Consider the following 20,758-nt stretch of genomic DNA (forward strand, 5'->3'; position numbering starts at 1 on the left):
AGTGAGAATCTCAAGTACAAGAAAATAAACTATCTAGACCAGTACAACAAAGAAGGCTTGATTGAAGTGACAGGCATTGAAGTCCACACCAAAGAGTGTAGAGAGGTTATGAGAAAACATAAAGTTATTGGGATTTACCATCCACCAAAGGCTGATGTAGTTAGCTTCATAGACATATTTAGTAGAGTAGTGAGACGTTGTGGTCCCAGTGACCTAACTATACTCGGTGATCTGAATATTGAGGCAAAATCTTCCAGTTTGTGTAATATGAGGTTAATAGATACTCTTAACTCATATAATCTCATAAATGTAGTAAATAGTGATACGAGCTTAACAAAGTCCATATCTCACAGAATTGATTACGTTATACTATGTAAACATATTAAAGACAGTGTTAGGTGCTGGAATATGGATTTTCACTACTCTGACCACAAATGCCAGCTTGTAGAGTATGTAAACACAAGCATCCCAAAAATGACAAAAGTTATCGAAAATAAAAGAATCCTAAAAGAGGGTAACATCCTTGCCCAAAGAAATAAATTAGCTATAGAGGACTGGGATCTGGTTTACCAGACTGAAGGATCTGAAAACAAATGGGCCAAATTCTATGATACTATGCTAAGACACTTTGACAGATGCTGCCCTGTTAAGAAAATACAAAGAGTGTTCAGCCATAACCAAAGTGCAAAAACCAACAGACTGATACTTCCAGCAAATATGATAAAACTCAGGCAAAACATCCAGGACCTGGATGTGTTACACAAGTCAACAAACCTGCAGGTTTTTAAGGCCAACTACAACGAAGCCAAGAAAATCTTTAAGAAAGAGCTTTCAAATCTAAGAAAACAGATATACAGCAGTGAAATAGCTCAATCAAACAATATAGCCAAGACCTCATGGAGAATTGTAAATCAATTTCGCAAAGCCACACCGAAGCCAGAAACTGAAATTTTAATTATAAGACATGAAGGAAACACAATTAAAGATCCTAATAAAGTCTGCAATGTTTTCAGTAAACACTTTATATCTGCAGCTGTTAGTCCAATTAATAACACAGTTGTGAGTAGTGAGGTAAAGCTCTGCCCCTTTGAAGAGCCACCTTTTGAATTCAAACAAGTAAGTGAAAAAGAAATAGGCAGGATAATAAATAACCTAAAGAATAAGTTCTCATCTGGATGGAATGGTTTGAGTAGTATCGTGATTAAAAAATGTAATAAGGAATTAGTTAAAATAAACACCCACCTGGTAAACTGCAGTATCAGAGAACATACATTTCCAAATTTATTGAAATGGAGCACAGTTAAACCAGTGCATAAAAAAGGATCCAAGGAAGAGGTTTCTAATTTCAGGCCCATATCATTAATACCTGTCTTCTGCAAAGTATTTGAAGTTGTGCTGCTGACACAACTTTGTGACTATTTCTTGAAAAATAAGTTCCTAACAGAGACACAACACGGATTCCGAAAAGATCATAGTACTATCACAGCAATTACGGAATTTCTTCACAAAACATATGGTGCCCTTGATCAAGGAATGCAAACAGCTGGCATATTTCTAGACCTTACTAAAGCCTTTGACTCGGTAAACCCTGAGTTACTTTTAAGTAAACTTGAGTCATACAATGTAAATGCTGCATCCATGCAATTGCTGGCTACATATTTATTTAACCGCATGCAGTGTACAAAGCTGACTTACAAAATCAATAATAAGATCATTAATTTCCAGTCCAAATATGAGACAGTCACACAAGGTGTACCCCAGGGATCAATTTTGGGCCCTTTCCTTTTCCTAGTGTACATAAATGATATAGAGCAACCTTTCAACTCCCAATTGGTAACCTATGCAGACAATATCTCACTGTTATTTATTGGTAAACAAAATGATGAGTTAACGTTGGTAGCAACTGAGGGACTACAGCAAATAACTACTTATTTCCAAGATCAAGGTTTGAAAGTTAGTATCAGTAAATCTCAGTTATTGCCATTTAAACTTACAAACTCACACCAAACCTCTATCAGCAACATAGGTGGAATTGAAGTAGTGGACACAGAAGGCTGCAGATTTCTAGGTATTCACCTAGATGAAAATCTAAGATGGGTAAACCATATCAAATTTTTATGCAATAAAATCAGCAGTTCATTACATCTAATCAGCCAGTTATCAAAAGTAGTTCCACATCAGACATCAAAAACAATTTATTATGGAACCATTTTTGCACAGATTAATTACGGGATAGAGATATGGGGTTGTGCTGCCGACATACATATGAACAGGATATTAACCCTACAGAAAAGAGCAATCAGAATTTTCCATGGATTAGGGTATAGAGATTCATGCAGGGAAATCTTTGTTCATCATAAATACCTCACAGTCTACTCACTGTATGTTTACAAATTAATCATATTTTTTGTGACACATCAAAACAAAGAAACAAAGTGCTCTGATATGCTTGCCTATAATACAAGAAATAAAGACTGCCACTACAGACAAAGAACAAAATTAAAAACAACAGACCACAGTCCATGCATTAGTGATCAAATATTGTACAACAGATTACCGAGCTCTATAAGGTGCCACAAAGGGAACTTATTCAAAGTGAAACTGAAACATTTCTTGATTGACAAGTGTTTACACTCCTTAAGTGAATATTAAAATTAAACTAAAAGAAAGATGATGAGACTTACCAAACAAAAGTGCTGGCAGGTCGATAGACACACAAACAAACACACAAAATTCTAGCTTTCGCAACCAACGGTTGCCTCGTCAGGAAAGAGGGAAGGAGAGTGAAAGACGAAAGGATTTGGTAAGTCTCATCATCTTTCTTTTTAGATATATTTTTCCCACGTGGAATGTTTCCCTCTATTATATATATATATATATATATATATATATATATATATATATATATATATATATATATATATATATATATATATATATATATACCTAAAAACAAAGATGATGTGACTTACCAAATGAAAGTGCTGGCAGGTCGACAGACACACAAACGAACACAAATATACACACAAAATTCAAGCTTTCGCAACAAACTGTTGCCTCATCAGGAAAGAGGGAAGGAGAGGGAAAGACGAAAGGATGTGGGTTTTAAGGGAGAGGGTAAGGCGTCATTCCAGTCCCGGGAGCGGAAAGACTTACCTTATGGGGAAAAAAGGACGCGTATACACTCGCACACACACACATATCCATCCACACATATACAGACACATATACAGACTCCACACATATACAGACACATATACAGACTCTTTCCTGATGAGGCAACAGTTTGTTGCGAAAGCTTGAATTTTGTGTGTATGTTTGTGTTCGTTTGTGTATCTGTCGACCTGCCAGCACTTTCATTTGGTAAGTCACATCATCTTTGTTTTTAGGTATATTTTTCCTTCATGGATTGTATAGAGGGAAACATTCCACGTGGGAAAAATATATTTAAAAAGAAAGATGATGAGACTTACCAAACAAAAGCGCTGGCAGGTCGATAGACACACAAACAAACACAAACATACACACAAAAATCTAGCTTTCGCAACCAACGGTTGCCTCGTCAGGAAAGAGGGAAGGAGAAGGAAAGACAAAAGGATATGGGTTTTAAGGGAGAGGGTAAGGAGTCATTCCAATCCCGGGAGCGGAAAGACTTACCTTAGGGGGAAAAAAGGACAGGTATACACTCGCACACACACACATATCACACACATATGGCATATAAACTTGTACTACTGTAGTAGGTGTGAGCTTCGTATCTATCTTGGCCACAATAATGCGTTTACTATGCTGTTTGTAGTAGCTTACCCGCATTCCTATTTTCCTATTCATTATTAAACCTACTCCTGCATTATCCCTATTTGACTTTGTGTTTATAACCCTGTAGTCACCTGACCAAAAGTCTTGTTCCTCCTGCCACCGAACTTCACTAATTACCACTATATCTAACTTTAACCTGTCCATTTCCCTTTTTAAATTTTCTAACCTACCTGCCCGATTAAGGGATCTGACATTCCACGCTCCGATTCGTAGAACGCCAGTTTTCTTTCTGCTGATAATGACATTCTCCTGAGTAGTCCCCACCCGGAGATCCGAATGGTGGACTATTTTACCTCCGGAATATTTTACCCAAGAGGACGCCATCATCATTTAATCAGACAGTAAAGCTGCATGCCCTCGGGAAAAATTACGGCCGTAGTTTCCCCTTGCCTTCAGCCGTTCGCAGTACCAGCACAGCAAGGCCATTTTGGTTATTGTTACAAGGCCAGATCAGTCAATCATCCAGACTGTTGCCCTTGCAACTACTGAAAAGGCTGCTGCCCCTCTTCAGGAACCACACATTTGTCTGGCCTCTCAACAGATACCCCTCCGTTGTGGTTGTATCTACGGTACGGCTATCTGTATCGCTGAGGCACGCAAGCCTCCCCACCAACGGCAAGGTCCAAGGTCCATGGTTCTTGCAATGTAAACTCATTTAGAAGATGCAAACAGTGAAATAACACCCACCCAACCAAATGTCATTCTCCCATGGCTCCTTACTCCAGGTTTTCTGGTCTCAGCACCACATTTTTCTATTGAAAGCATTTGCAGCAATGATGAGCAGTTTTGTAACTCCAGATCACCCTGTAATTCCCTGCTAATGGAGCTCGTTTCACTCTCATTTAATGCTGACAGGATTTGCAAGTACAACATACAGTTCTGCCATGGCTTTTACAGCTGTCTTCATCTTATGTTTCATCACAGTCCTTTTCAATGACCATGCCTCATTGTCACTCAACACACACTTTCATCTGCATTGCGACTTAGCAGATTATGTTTTTCTACTTTCTCTATATGTGTGCCTCTTGAAACACCAAACACTTCAGCTACCTTGGTTATGGAAACACTCATATAAGAGCATCATGAATAGAGATGTAGAAATAGAAATGGATTAATAACTGCTTGAATAATTGGAAAAAAAATGATTGGAAAGAATAACTGAAAAAGTCTGAAGGTAATATATGAATATGTGCACAATCTTGGGTGAACTTTAACTGATACTAATATCAACAGAACTTTAATGTCATTACATTCAAGGTCAATAAACATAATTTGCATTATGTACTACTGCTTCCAGTCATGTGTGATGCCAAATAATCACTGCAACAATTGAAACTGTCGATCTGTCAATGAAGCACAATATTCAAGTGAAATGATGAACAGATAGGATTTCAACTTATAGCTGTGCAAATAAATATTCCTTTTCTAATAACTTTTTACAATATTTTTAATTAACTGTTAAAATACACATTTTTAACAATGCTGGTACAATGGATCCAAACATATGTCCGTATGCTTCCATTTTGTGAAACAAACAAAAGGGTGAAGATGCATGAATTAATAAACTGAAGAGCATATTTCTTACTTTGTTTTTTTAATGATGTATCAAAACATTCCCCCCCCCCCCCCCCCCCCCCCCCCCCCCCCCCCATGAACCATGGACCTTGCCGTTGGTGGAGAGGCTTGCGTGCCTCAATGATACCATAGGTGCAACCACAACGGAGAGGAATCTGTTGAGAGGCCAGACAAATGTGTGGTTCCTGAAGAGGGGCAGCAGCCTTCTCAGTCATTGCAGGGGCAACAATCTAGATGATTGACTTATCTGGCCCTGTAACACTAACCAAAACGACCTTGCTGTTTTGGTACTGCGTGCGGCTGAAAGCAAGGGGAAACTACAGCTGTAATTTTTCCCGAGTGCATACAGCTTTACTGTATGATTAAATGGTGATGGCGTCCTCTTGAGTAAAATATTCCGGAGGTAAAATAGTCCCCCATTTGGATCTCTGGGCGGGGACTACTCCGGGGATATTGTTATCAGGAGAAAGAAAACTGGCATTCTACGGATCGGAGCGTGGAATGTCAGATCCCTTAATCGGGCAGGTAGGGTAGAAAATTTAAAAAGGGAAATGGATAGCTTAAAGTTAGATATAGTGGGAATTAGTGAAGTTCGATGGCAGGAGGAACAAGACTTTTGGTCAGGTGAATACAGGGTTATAAATACAAAATCAAATAGGGGTAATGCAGGAGTAGGTTTAATAAAGAATAAAATAATAGGAGTGCGGGTAAGCTACTACAAACAGCATAGTGAATGCATTATTGTGGCCAAGATAGACACGAAGCCCACACCTACTACAGTAGTACAAGTTTATATGCCAACTAGCTCTGCAGATGATGAAGAAGTTGATGAAATGTATGATGAGATAAAAGAAATTATTCAGGTAGTGAAGGGAGACGAAAATTTAGTAGCCATGGGTGACTGGAATTCGACAGTAGGAAAAGGAAGAGAAGGAAATGTAGTAGGTGAATACGGATTGGGGCTAAGAAATGAAAGAGGAAGCCACCTGGTAGAATTTTCCACAGAGCATAACTTAATCATAGCTAACACTTGGTTCAAGAATCATGAAAGAACGTTGTATACATGGAGGAACCCTGGAGATACTAAAAGGTTTCAGATAGATTATATAATGGTATGACAGAGATTTAGGAACCAGATTTTAAATTGTAAGACATTTTCAGGGGCAGATGTGGACTCTGACCACAATCTATTGGTTATGAACTGTAGATTAAAACTGAAGAAACTGCAAAAAGGTGTAAGTTTAAGGAGATGGGACCTGGATAAACTGAAAGAACCAGAGGTTGTAGAGAGTTTCAGGGAGAGCATAAGGGAACAATTGACAGGAATAGGGAAAGAAATACAGTAGAAGCAGAATGGGTAGCTTTGAGGAATGAAATAGTGAAGGCAGCAGAGGATCAAGTAGGTAAAAAGATGAGGGCTAGTAGAAATCCTTGGGTAACAGAAGAGATACTGAATTTAATTGATGAAAGGAGAAAATACAAAAATGCAGAAAGTGAAGCACGCAAAAAGGAATACAAACGTCTCAAAAATGAGATCGACAGGAAGTGCAAAATGGCTAAGCAGGGATGGCTAGAGGACAAATGTAATCTCATGAGGGGCAAGATAGATACTGCCTACAGGAAAATTACAGAGACCTTTGGAGAAAAGAGAACCACTTGCATGAATATCAAGAGCTCATATGGAAACCCAGTTTTAAGCAAAGAAGGGAAAGCAGAAAGGTGGAAGGAGTATATAGAGGGTCTATATATGGGCGATGTTCTTGAGGAAAATATTATGGAAATGGAAGAGGAGGTAGATGAAGATGAAATCAGAGATATGATACTGCGTGAAGAGTTTGACAGAGCACTGAAAGACCTAAGTCGAAACAAGGCCCCCAGAGTAGACAACATTCCATTAAAACTACTGAATACCTTGGGAGAGCCAGTCCTGACAAAACTCTACCATCTGGTGAGCAAGATGTATGAGAAAGGCGAAATACCCTCAGACTTCAAGAAGAATATAATAATTCCAATCCCAAAGAAAGCAGGTGTTGACAGATGTGGAAATTACCGAACTATCAGTTTAATAAGACACAGCTGCAAAGTACTAACGCGAATTCTTTACAGACAAATGGAAAAACTGGTAGAAGCTGACCTCGGGGAAGCTCAGTTTGGATTCCGTAGAAATGTTGGAACACATGAGACAATACTGACCCTATGACTTATCTTAGAAGAAAGATTAAGGAAAGGCAAACCTACGTTTCTAGCATTTGTAGACTTAGAGAAAGCTTTTGACAATGTTGACTGGAATACTCTCTTTCAAATTCTGAAGGTGGCAGGGGTAAAATACAGGGAGCGAAAGGCTATTTACAATTTGAACAGAAACCAGATTGCAGTTATAAGAGTCGAGGGACATGAAAGGGAAGCAGTGGTTGGGAAGGGAGTGAGACAGGGTTGTAGCCTCTCCATGATGCTATTCAATCTGTATATTGAGCAAGCAGTAAAGGAAACGAAAGAAAAGTTCAAAGTAGGTATTAAAATCCATGGAGAAGAAATAAAAACTTTGAGGTTTGCTGATGACATTGTAATTCTGTCAGAGACAGCAAAGGACTTGGAAGAGCAGTTGAACAGAATGGACAGTGTCTTGAAAGGAGGATATATGATGAACATCAACAAAATTAAAATGAGGATAATGGAATGTACTCGAATTAAGTCGGGTGATGCTGCGGGAATTAGATTAGGAAATGAGACACTTAAAGTAGTAAATGAGTTTTGCTATTTGCGGAGCAAAATAACTGATGGTCGAAGTAGAGAGGATATAAAATGTAGACTGGCAATGGCAAAGAAAGCATTTCTGAAGAAGAGAAATTTGTTAACATCGAGTATAGATTTAAGTGTCAGGAAGTCTTTTCTGAAAGTATTTGTATGGAGTGTAGCCATGTATGGAAGTGAAACATGGATGATAAATAGTTTAGACAAGAAGAGAATAGAAGATTTCAAAATGTGGTGCTACAGAAGAATGCTGAAGATTAGATGGGTAGATCACATAACTAACGAGGAGGTATTGAATAGAAATGGGGAGAAGAGGAGTTTGTGGTACAACTTCACAAGAAGAAGGGACTGGTTGGTAGGACATGTTCTGAGGCATCAAGGGATCACCAATTTAGTACTGGAGGGAAGCGTGGAGGGTAAAAATCATAGAGGGAGACCAAGAGATGAATACACTAAGCAGATTCAGAAGGATATAGGCTGCAGTAGGTACTGGGAGATGAAGAGGCTTGCACAGGATAGAGTAGCATGGAGAGCTGCATCGAACCAGTCTCAGGACGGAAGACCACAACAACAACAACATCAAAACATTATCCTTGCCACAGAACAGTTCGTTAATTTACCTCTGGCAGTGTCCCTGGTTTATAGCTCATTCAGTTTACATATAGCTTATATGTAAGAAAAGAAAAGAAAGAAAAATAATATGATTCAATACAACTTCCCCTCCACTGTGCACTGACATCATATGGAAGTGCACAGCGGCTGAGCTTATTTCACTTTTTGAGGTTCGATAATCCTGGCTGGCATGGGAATAGCCTTTATATTCAGTCACTGGTGTTACCATGAATGGCTATCAGTTGATATGGGCATGTCAGTTTCTTTTAAAACACACACACACACACACACACACACACACACACACACACACACACACACACACAGCAGAGAAAGAGACACATTTTTTTGTATTTACCTCTCAAGGTTTGAAGCAATCAACAGATTTATGATAAGTTTTCGCTCCTGACAAAGTGCATACTGTAACTGCATAGTCCCATTATTGTTAGTCAGTATCTGCACAGCATCTAGCTTGAAAAGTATACACGCACAGCTCAATGTCCATTATCATCACAGTTGAAGCTTACATGTCCAGTACGAGGCCCAAATGTCCCTGTTGTACATTCACAGTAGCTTTCATTGCACAAATTCCTGAAGTTCGTGTTCAGCAGCATGCTCCTTTGTGAAATCTTCGATGCGGTGACAATTGGTTTCCATATGAGCAAACCAAGGAATTTGTTTCACCTCATTGCTCTCACTTATTCAGTGAGGAGACCAGCCGTACATCCAATACCCATCAACAAGGTAAGCTCCTTGCTGCTTTTACGATGTTGTCGAGCACAGAAAATTCATGTCACATGAAGTATTGCCATTTTTAGTTTACCACGTGCACACCCAAGTGTTGTTTTAACACATGTACACTTAACACTTTGCAGCCAGGTTTTGTATCTTTTTGTGCTTTATTTTTGAGCATCTTTCATACAGTTGCATTACATAAAGTTTCTGTAGTATCCATTCCACATACTATACACATAACATAATAAAATACAAATACAATTACAAAATACACTTATCCTATTCATTTGTTGACATGATATTACCCTGCTTATATACATTATAGCCTGTAACATATTCTCTCCCCTTTTTATATATAGGGTCACTACTTGTCATTTTGTTTTAGCACATTTTATTAGATTTCATTTTCATTACATTATTCGATTCCTATTATGTGAGTAAACCTTTTTTTCTCATTTAGTTATACATGCTTCATATAATCTTCATACAATAATAGATTCTGTTTTCATTTGCAGCATAAATTGGCATGCATTTCATTTCAATTTACAGTGATTTCTCGTCAGTGTGTATTTATTAATTCAAAAAGAAACAAAGAAACAGCAAACAACAGTCACTACATTTAGATACTATGCGCCACTCAGATAACTATGCATGGCCTCACCTCTCTAGCATTCTTCAGGAAGAACCTACACACTACAGGGTTTTGGAAATTCCATGAAAAATCATTTATGTGCTCAGTTACGTCTCGTTAATAGACTTAACTGTGATCCCAAGGACAAAATAGTTTGTTGTTTTTAAGCACAACTCAAATCTGATGATACCAATTGTATAAATACTTATTCAGTATTAAAAAGTGAGCTCAATATTTACTTGTTATTTTCATTATATAAAGGATAACCATTTCATGTGGTGAGGTTTACAGAATAGTATCATCAATGCAATATGTTACATACAATGAGCATAGAACAATGTTTACGTAAGTAACAAACGTGCTTAAAAATTTCAATGTAATTCAGGCGTTTGACACTTTCACGGGTAGTTGACAATCACAGTAGCTATGTTTCGACCCTTTCATTATTTCATAGTACTCAACCTCAGTTCAGCACCATAATATGTAACATACTGCAACTGTTTTCTTCTTCACATACTTTCACACTATCACATTCATATGTATCATAAACTTACAACCATATTTACTTGCAGTGCAGGCATTTCATGTGTTTATATGATACACAACACTCTACAAGCATTTATCTTTCTTCATTTTAGGACCTGTCGATGCATTGTTCCTTGGAAGAAAAAACTTGATACTAACTTAAATCTATATCTTCATAGATAAATGTATAGTGGCTTGATGGCATTGTGTTATCACAAAACTTATTTCATGTTTTCATGTCATGTGTGCATCTCTTCTTACCTTATAGATCTGAAAGATAAAGTGCATTAGTGGCGTGGTGCGACTTCTTCTTCAGTTTGCTACATATACTGTAGTCACTTATTTACCTTCAGCAAGACTTTTCTCATCCATCAAGTATAATTAGTGCATGCACTTTCAATACTTAAATTTGTATACATTGTACATATATAAGTATAATGTACATAGTAGTGCAGCTTAAGTAAATATCTCTTAGTTTAGCGTCCCTTTCCTGTGCATATAATCCCTTAGCTTATCTTTGTATGTGTGTATTGTGCAGATAGTCGTAGTTGTAGTATAGTCTCTCCCTTAATTTTCTATGTCTCTGTTTATTTAATAAGCTTTACAAATGCTAGTGTGGACTATAGCTCATCAGGTTTGTTCGTTTGTTTTGGATGCCCCAACACTTCCAGTTGTGCCTGTCTGGCAGGCACATGTTTGTGGTATGTTGATCAGCTTGCTTCCCAATGTGCATGCACTGTGCACTCTGATACCACATGCGCCGTGGCAAGTTGTTTATGGCACTGTATGCTACCGTGTGTTTCACAAGTCAATTTATTTGTTTACAACTGGGCTACGGGCAAGGCAAAGCATTATATTTAGAGTATCATCATCTCTAGACACATAAAAGTAAAATTCTTCCTTGTTACAACCACTCATCTTATCGTTTACAAATTTCACTTATAAGAAAAAATACGAACAAAAATTTTCCTTAACAACTTACAACATAAATTCTGGAATGTGACTTTCCAGCAGCCTAAAATTAATATTATTATACATATATACAACTTGGAGGGTAAACAGCCCTTCTTCAATATATAAATGGTCTCAAGTCTTTGTGTGGGTATAGGCCTATGTCTCTAGCTGTGTGTGTGTACGAATCTGTACACTCCCGGGTAAGGGATTTTATTAATTAAGTATGGTCTGGTGTATAATAGGTGTCACTTACAGTTCAGTTTACCAATTTTAGAGAATTTGGGATGTGTTCCAAGTAACACCTTTTGTCCTATATAAAATTGTGTTATACATTTCAACTTTCTGTCATAAATTCCTTTCCTGTATTTACCCCAGATTTCAAGATTGATGAATGCATGTCATATTTTTATCCACCAATGATAATTCCTATATCGGTATCTTGGGCAAAGATTTCTCCCAGTCATCTAATTGTTTGCAATTCAAGATCAGCTCATTTGGTGTAAATCCAGTTAATGTATGGGGAAGGTTGTTAACAACTTGTAAGAAGGGGATGACATATTCAATCCACTTGGTATGTTATGAAGTATATAGACCCTCACAAACCTGTTGAATTCCTTAAACACCCTTTCTATGGGAATGCTTTGGGATGAAATTTGGGTAGTAAAATGTGTTTGATTTGGTTGGACTCTGCAAACTCTTTCCATTTACATCCAACAAAATATGAGGCATTATCTGTTAACATGACTTCTGATTTTCCTACTTTTGAAAAATAATCCACTTTGATTTGTCTTGTAATTGAACTGTGTGTAGTGTTCTATACAGCACATCATTTTAAGTATTTTGTGAAAGTATCATACAGACGTACTACGCACGTTATGCCATCCTTACCTCTGGGATAGGGTCCAGCCACATCCAAAGATACCTTTTATAGAGGTTTTTTTTAGGTGCAATGGGATGTAATTCAATCTGTTTGGAGATATTAGAATGTTTTGTTTTCTGGTAGACAACACACTTGCTTAACACCTGTAGTACTCTTCGAGCAAGGTTGGGTAAATAATGTTTACCTATTTTGTATGTGTACTTTGCAATGCCATAATGAACCTTGTGGTATGTACAAGATAAAATAATCCACACATTCCTCTGGCAAACACATGTGCCATTGTTCTTGTTTGGGATGGTTCCTATGAAACAGAACACCTTTGTGAATAGTGAAAAACCTTTTTAACTTTTCATCACTGTTTGGCATTAAGTTTCACTCATACTTTACTCCAGTGTGTGTCTTCCTGCTGTAAATGCTCCATGTGTTTACACATGTGGACATAGTATGGTCGGAGTGTTTTGATCAACATAGCTCTTATTTCACCTTCTTGCTCTAAGAGATCATTAAATTCCTCTAAGACTTGTGGTACTTGAGAAAGAGCATCAGCTATTATGTTTTGGTTTCCTTTTATGTACACTATTTCAAATTCGAATTCTTGATGATACAAATACCACCTGGCTATATGTCGGTGTAGGAACTGACAAGTTAACAGAAACAATAGGGACTGATGGTCACAGTACACTTTTGTGTGTTCACCCCAAATGAAACATTCAAACTTTTTAAAGAACCAAATTACAGCCACAACCTCCAACTTCATAGCTGAATATGAACATTCAGCTTCAGATAAGGTGCAGCTGGTGAAGCCAATTACTTTAGGAATGAGTTTTCCCTCTTCTTATACCATTTGAAAAAGGCATGCACCCAGACCTTGAGAAGATGTGTCGGTGCATAAGCAAAAATCCTTCTTAATGTCTGGTTGAGATAGAATGTTAGCATTTAATCAGCTTGCTTGATGTTCTCAAAATTGGTTTGGCATTGCTTGTTTAATAATCAACATCTGTCTTTCTGGAGAAGATTAAGTAAAGCATCACTGTTCATAAGTGGGTTAGGCATGAATTTCCTGAAAATGAGACTGGGCCTAAGTATGCCTTTAATTGCCTCTTGTTTTGAGGAGCAGGGCAGTTCATAAGGGCACCAAGTTTTTTAGGATCTGGCAGTATGCCTTACAAAGAGGTTATGTGTTCTAAAAATTTTACCTTTTCTTGTCCAGAATTAGATTTCTTGAGATTTGCTGTTACTCATGTTCAGAAAAGCAGTTCAATGCTTGTTCAATTACTCTTAAGTGATCTACCCATGTGGGTGTGGCAACTAAAAGGTCATCCACATATACTGTTACCTTACTCAAAAGTATGGGTCCTAGCACTTTGTCCAGAGCAGAGATAAATACAGGTTCATTCACATTCAATCTAAACAGTAATAGTTGAAATTCGAAGCTCCTGCCCCACATACAAAGGCATACAAAGGTGGTATACTTCTGACTTTATTTGCCAATAAGAGCACCAGGGATCAATTATAGAAGGAAATTTATCATCATGGAATTTCATAAGCTGTTCCTCTAAATTGTCTGGACGTGTTTGTACTGGTACAATAATCTTATTAATGTTACTTGCATTGAGGGCCAGCACACCTTGCCATCTGGCTTATTAGTGGCCACAATAGGATTACAATAAGAAGAAAATCATGTTTGTATTATGCCCTACTCAGGCACCCTGTTAACCTCTTTTCTTACTGCTTCTCTCTTTGTCCATGGGGTACGGTATGTAGTAGGACAAAAAGTTTCATGAGGATATCTTCCATTTTGTACACAAAATCCTTAAGGACACCTGGTCGTTTTTTCAAATACATGTATATAAGCAAATACAGCTGCAACTCTCACTTGTATGTCCCCTCAGTCTCAAGATACCATCTACAGTCCATTTTGATTTGATATCGCCAGACACTTTACATAACAGAATCCTTCCCCTGATTTTCACAAGAGTTGGCATAAATCCAAGCAATTTTTCCATGGTGGGAGAATGATTTCAAGAAAATAACTGCCACGTGTGTAAGTTGCAACTAGCAGTACCTTAGCTCAGCAACACTTCGATTAGATGCCTGTAATAACAGGCCACATTATATGGGATTGATACTGAGAATAACAGACAGTACTGGTGTAAGTTATGCTTTTACGATAAAGTGACATGTGGGCAGATATAAACTATTTATTATTTACCTGTCAAGAACTTTAAGGATGTTGTCTAAACTCCTATTTCTCTATTACTGATATTTTCTGATTGTGGTCTCAAGAGTCCACACAGTTGCATCTGGTGTAATGTTTGTCTTAGACTGCATCAACTAAGAATGTCTGGACATTACATGCTCCAATTCATGAAACTGGTTCTATTTTATGGTGCTTTTAGGTGTTCACTATAGTTGTTGATCCAATTTTATGCACAATGTTTCAGCAACCAACCACATTGTCTCGTTCAGGTGTTGCAAGCTGTGTTGTTATGTGTACTCTCTGGCTGGACACCAACCAGAGATTTGGGCACTATTTTGCATTTGCATCAATCACGGCTTACAATGCAACAAATTGCAATAAATATGTTTTGTTTCTAAGAGCATACATGAGAATAATATATTCAGTTTGTTACCTGTTGATCAAATAAGCTCCAAAATAATGGAACTGGAATAAACAGAAAAAAAATTCCGAACACAATTTTCATATCATCTATTAACTTCTCACTGTATTTTTCAATAGCTGCATCCAGCCAGTGATCAGTGTAAAGGACTTTAGATTCCAGTCTTCTTTTAACAGCATACTGGAAGACAAGAATACAACATTCAAAATGAAGTATTAGTTTTGCTACTTTATTTGTGTTAATGTAAAGAGATAGATTAATTAATTTTTAAGATATGTTTACGGAACTTTTACAGCTCTAAGACATTAAATATTTTCACAAGAAAGAAGAAGAAAAAGAAGAACAAATATTTTACATTTTGGTTAACTCTCTTTGATGACTACAAATAATTATTATAATTTTATATTAATAATTTTATGAAGTTGGTAATTATGGCTTCACTTCCTTTGTCAGTGAGTCTCTCTTTGTCTCCTGATGCTTCAATGCAAATTTACCTCTTATGTGAAGAGTTAAGTACTATAAGGAACAGAAAATTTTAAGATTCTCCATTTCTACTTTTGGAATGTTGACAACAGGGTAAGGGCTACTCACTACAGCAATTTAAATAGTGATGCAACAAAAGAATTGTACGAAGGAAACCCATGACCTAATTGCAGGACACATTATTGAAGACTTTTTGTAAAGGTTGGTTTAAAAGAGGGGGGAAGGGACCAAACTGCTAGTTCATCAGCCCCATGTTCCAAATAAAACAATGCAACAAGGGCGAGAATAAAACAAGTGAGACCGACAACACAAAATCGACAGAAAGGGAAAACCACAAGCATGACAGAAGGGAAACAAACAATTGAATGGACAAAAGGGGAGAAGAAAACCACAGGAAAGCAAGAAACAGATGGAAGAGATTAAAATGACAAAACATGGCTGGCTAACCATGAGAATAAAAAGGAGAAGCCAGACACTCTGCAACAAATTAAAACCTCCACCCTAAAAGCAGTAGGGTGGAGGAAACAGAAGGACAAAGGACATGAGCTAAAATTTAGATCAAATGATAAAACCCACCCTCAAGAATAAAACGTAAAACTAAATCAGCTGATGAGGCGTTATCAGATAAAATTAGCGGCAACGAGTCTGGCAACCGAAGATTTTGTTGCAGTGCAGTCACAGTGGGACAGTGTACCAGAATATGGGCCACTGTCAAATGGGCACTGCATCAACACTGAGGTGGGTCTTCACAGCACAACACTGAGGCGGGTCTTCACAGCACAGGAGGCAGCTGTGGGTCACCCAAGCGTGGTCAATGTGGAGCCAGCAGAGAACCACAGAGTCCCTGTGGGAGACCTGTATGGAGAACTGCCACACATTTGTAGTCTCCTTAATGGCACGCAGTTTGTTGTGCATACTGAGACTATGCCATTCCGTCTCCAAAAGCCAAAAAACCTGGTGGCGTAAAAATGAAAGCAGATCAGTTATTGGAATGCCGATCTCCGTAAGAGGTTTCCGTGTAGCCTGTTTGGCCAGCCTGTCAGCAAGTTCATTGCCTGGGATTCTGATGTGTCCTGGGGTCCACACAAACACCATTGAATGTCCGGACTGTTCCAGGGCATAGATGGACTCCTGGATAGTCGCTATCAAAGGATGATGAGTGTAGTACTGAATGATAGCTTGTAGGCTCCTCAAGGAGTCAGTACACAGAAGAAATGACTCTGGAGGGTATGAAAGATGTGCTCCAGACCATGAGATATAGCCACCAGCTCTTCAGTGAAAACACTGCAGCCATCAGGCAAGGAATGCTGTTCACTATGTCCTCCATGGGCATACGTGAAGCCGACGAGACCGTCAGCCATTGAGTCATTGGTGTAAAGTACTTCATGGTATTGGTACATGTCAAGAATCAAAAGGAAGTGACAGTGGAGAGCCGACGTGACTGTCAGCCATCAAGTCATTGGTGTAAAGTACTTCATGGCCTTGGTACATGTCAAGATTTGAGAGAAAGTGACAATAGAGAGCCACGGGGTGAACTGAGTCCTTTGGGCCATGTGAAAGGTCCAGGCAAAGTCGTGGCTTAGGTGTACACCATGGATATGTATGTGAATGGATCTCAAGTATAGCTGGTAAAGGCAAGAACTCCAGTTCAGATAGAAGGGATCGGACATGAACTGCAATTGGAGGCCATGAGCTGGGCCGCTGATGCGGGAGATGAAGTGCCGTGGGTGGGAAAAGGAGATGGTAATTCGGATGCACAGGAGAACTGCAAACAAGTGCGACATAACTGTCAAGCAGTTGTGCACTCATGACGTGCAATTGATGTAGTCCAGCCTCCACCATGATGCTGCTTACTGGACTCGTCCTAAAAGCTCCCGTCGCTAGTCAAATGCCACAGTGGTGCACTGGGTTCGAGTAAACACAATGCTTAGGGCACCGCCAAACCATAAACCAGAGTCCCATAGTCAAGGCAGGATTGAACAAGGGCTCTGTAGAGCTGTAGCAGCGTAGAGCAATCTGCACCCCAATTGGTGTTGCTCACGCAGTGGAGGGCATTGAGGTGCTGCCAGCACTTCTGCTTAAGCTGACAAAGGTGAGGAAGCCAAGTCAATCAGGGGTCGAAAACCAGTCCTAAAAATCGATATGTCTCCACAACAGTGAGGTAAAGTTCTGGTTCTGGATGAATGGTCCAATGCCGACCGAAGTGCCTGACACACGACTTTGTGGCTGAAAACTGGAAGCCATGGGCTAGAGCCCATGACTGTGCCTTGTGGATGGCTCCCTGTAGGTGCTGCTCAGCAACACCAGTACTGGTGAAGCAGTACGAAATGCAGAAGTCATCTGCATACAGAAAGGGCGAGACAGACCACCCTGCAGCTGCTGCTAGACTGTTAATGGCCACTAGAAATAGAGATACAATCAATACAGAGCCCTGTGGGACCCCATTCTCCTGGATATGGGGGGAACCATGGGAGGCACCAACTTGGACATGGAAAGTACGAAGTGACAAGAAATTCTGGATGCAAATCGGGAGCAGGCCTCAGAGACCCCACTTGTATAATGTGGCAAGGATATGATGTCACCAGGTGGTGTCATACACTTTTCGTAAATTAAAAAAGATAGCAACGAGGTCTTGGCATCTGGAAAAGGCTGTTCAGATGGCAGGCTCGAGGGAAACAAGATTATCAATGGTAGAGCGAGCCAGGCGGAAATTGCCCTGGCACGGAGCCAGTAGGCCATGTGACTCCAAGACCCAACCAAACTGCCGACACACCATATGTTCCAGCAGCTTACAAAGAATGTTGGTGAGGCTGATGGGCCAATAGCTATCCACATCAAGTGTGTTTTCACCGTGTTTGAGCAATGGAATGATGGTGCTCTCCTGCTAGTGCAATGGAAATATGCCATCGCACCTGATCCAATTGAAGATCACAAGGAGATGTCGCTTGTAGTCAGACGAGAGATGTTGAATCATCTGACTGTGGATCCGACCTGGCCCACGAGCTGTGTCAGGGAAATGTGCGAGGGCACTGAGGAGCTCCCACTCTGTAAGTGGAGCATTATACGGTTCATTGTGTTGTGTAAGTGAACAAGAGGACTTTCCCTTCCATCTCCCATTTGAGAGGCTAGGCTGTAATTCTCCAACCCAGAGGCACGAGCATAGTGCTCAGCAAAGTGCTCGGCAATCACATTTGTGTCAGTAGATAACATGCCATTTATGTTAACACCAGGTACACCTGTTGGGGTCTGGTACCCAAAAACTCATCTGATCTTTGCCCAAACTAGGGAAGGTGACATATGGCACCCAATGGTTGAGACATACCTCTCCCAACACTACTGTTTCCGTCTTTTGATAAGCTGGTGAACGCAGGCACGAAGCCATTTAAAGGCTATGAGGTGCTCCAGGGAAGGGTGCTGCTCATGCCACTGTAGAATTCACCAATGCTCCTTAATTGCCTCAGCAACTTCCTTCGACCACCAAGGGACTGTCTTTCGCTGGAGGCACCCTAAAGAACGAGGGATCGTGTTTTCTGCCACAGAAACGATAGTTGTAGTTACCTGCACAACCACCACATCAATGTTACCATGTGGGGGATATTCAACAGTGACAGCAGAGGTGAAAGCATTCCAGTCTGTCTTGTTTAAAGCCCATCTGGGCAGGCGTCCGTAGGCATGATGCCGGAGCAGCGACAGGAAGATGAGGATGTAGTCATTACCACACAGGTCAGCATGTGACCTCCAGTGGATAGATAGGAGAAGGCCAGGACTGCAAACTGAGAGATCAATGGCAGAATATGTGCTGTGTACCACACTGAAATGTGTGTGGGCACCTGTATTTAAGAGGCAGAGTTCGAGTTGTGACAGTAAATTTTCGACATCTCTGCCTTGGCCAGTAAGGACGGTGCCACCCCACAAGGGGTTATGAGCGTTAAAATCTCCCAAAAGTAGGAAAGGTTTATGGAGTTGATCAATCAGTGCAGCCAATGTATTCAGGGGTACTGCACCATCCGGAGCAGCCACAGCTTCAAGAGGGGCTTTGAAGGGGCACAGGTTCACTGCATACTGAGTTCAGGACATAGACACAAACTCTACCTGACACTCTATTACAGTCACTAAAGTTGTTGTAATATCCCCTATAGCTGCAGAGAGCAGGGGTCCGCATTTCCAGGAACCAATTTTTCCTGAAGGGCAATCCAGAGAGCAGGTGTAAAGTTTAAGAGTTGCCATAGCTCAGCCAGGTGGTGGAAAAGACCACCACAATGACGTTACCGTGAGGCTGGGAAGGCATGAAGTTTGCAAGGAGGCAGGTTATGCCTCAGCGTCACATGCTGCTACCAATTGAGTACCTTTGTAGCCGTTTCTATGGTGGATGAGGCATCAGTGAGATCCAGGTCCGCAGTGGACGCTAAGATCTCCACCGCATCCTCAGATGCGGAATTTGTAGGGAATGGTGGTGTTTGGGCCACCAGAGGGGCCTGTTTCTTAGCAGACTTCTTCTTAGTTAGCTTGCTCTCTCACTTCTCTTTAGGGGCTTGCTTGGAAGATTTCTCAAAAGCAGCTTCAGGCACGGAGGAAGACCATGAAGGTCTTCGTCCAGCAGCTTTTGGCTTCTTGAGCCACTGGTGAGTGAAGAACTTGGGAGAGAGGGCCCCAAGAGACCCCTTCCACACAAGAGGAGCTGGAGGAGGCTGTTGCTTTTCCAGCTTGGCTTGGAGATGTGGTAGGCCAGAAGCTGGAGGAGATTGAGGCCAGGTAGATTACAAGATTGAAGGATGTATTGCAGGAACAATTACCATCTGCATAATTCATAAATATAGGTGTTGAGGGAATGGCACAGGTTGTGAAGCAGTCATTGAAGCCAAGCATGTTGAGCTTAGCAGCATGTTTCCCCACTGGTTAGTCAGTTCTGCTCTCAGTCACAATTTGTCAATGGCCATTTATTTGGGTGAACTGCTGGTTGCTGGTCACAGTCACATAAAATGCTGTGCAGAAATTACAGCAGAGCTATTATACAATGTGGCTGCTTTGCATGTGACCATTCTAATGACAGGATAAAATTTCCTTGTGATAGTACTAGAGTCGGATGAGCTGGGTTGGTGCATTTGATAGACCTTACACTTCGGCCTTCCACAGGTGTATAATTTATGTGACAAGAGGGTGGGAAAAAGCATG

General features: G+C 39.9%; 1 protein-coding gene across 1 annotated transcript in view; it reads right to left on the reverse strand.

Moving 5' to 3' along the window:
• The window catches only part of LOC126188750 (peptide transporter family 1-like), a 269,810-nt gene that overhangs the window by 131,208 nt on the left and 117,844 nt on the right, over nt 1–20,758 (reverse strand). Inside the window, exon 7 of the mRNA XM_049930360.1 lies at nt 15,116–15,283. Coding sequence (XP_049786317.1) covers nt 15,116–15,283 — 168 coding nt within the window. The remainder of the gene's footprint in view (nt 1–15,115; nt 15,284–20,758) is intronic.

The sequence above is a fragment of the Schistocerca cancellata genome, chromosome 5 (assembly GCF_023864275.1).
Source record: "Schistocerca cancellata isolate TAMUIC-IGC-003103 chromosome 5, iqSchCanc2.1, whole genome shotgun sequence".
NCBI classification, from domain to species: Eukaryota; Metazoa; Arthropoda; class Insecta; order Orthoptera; family Acrididae; genus Schistocerca; species Schistocerca cancellata.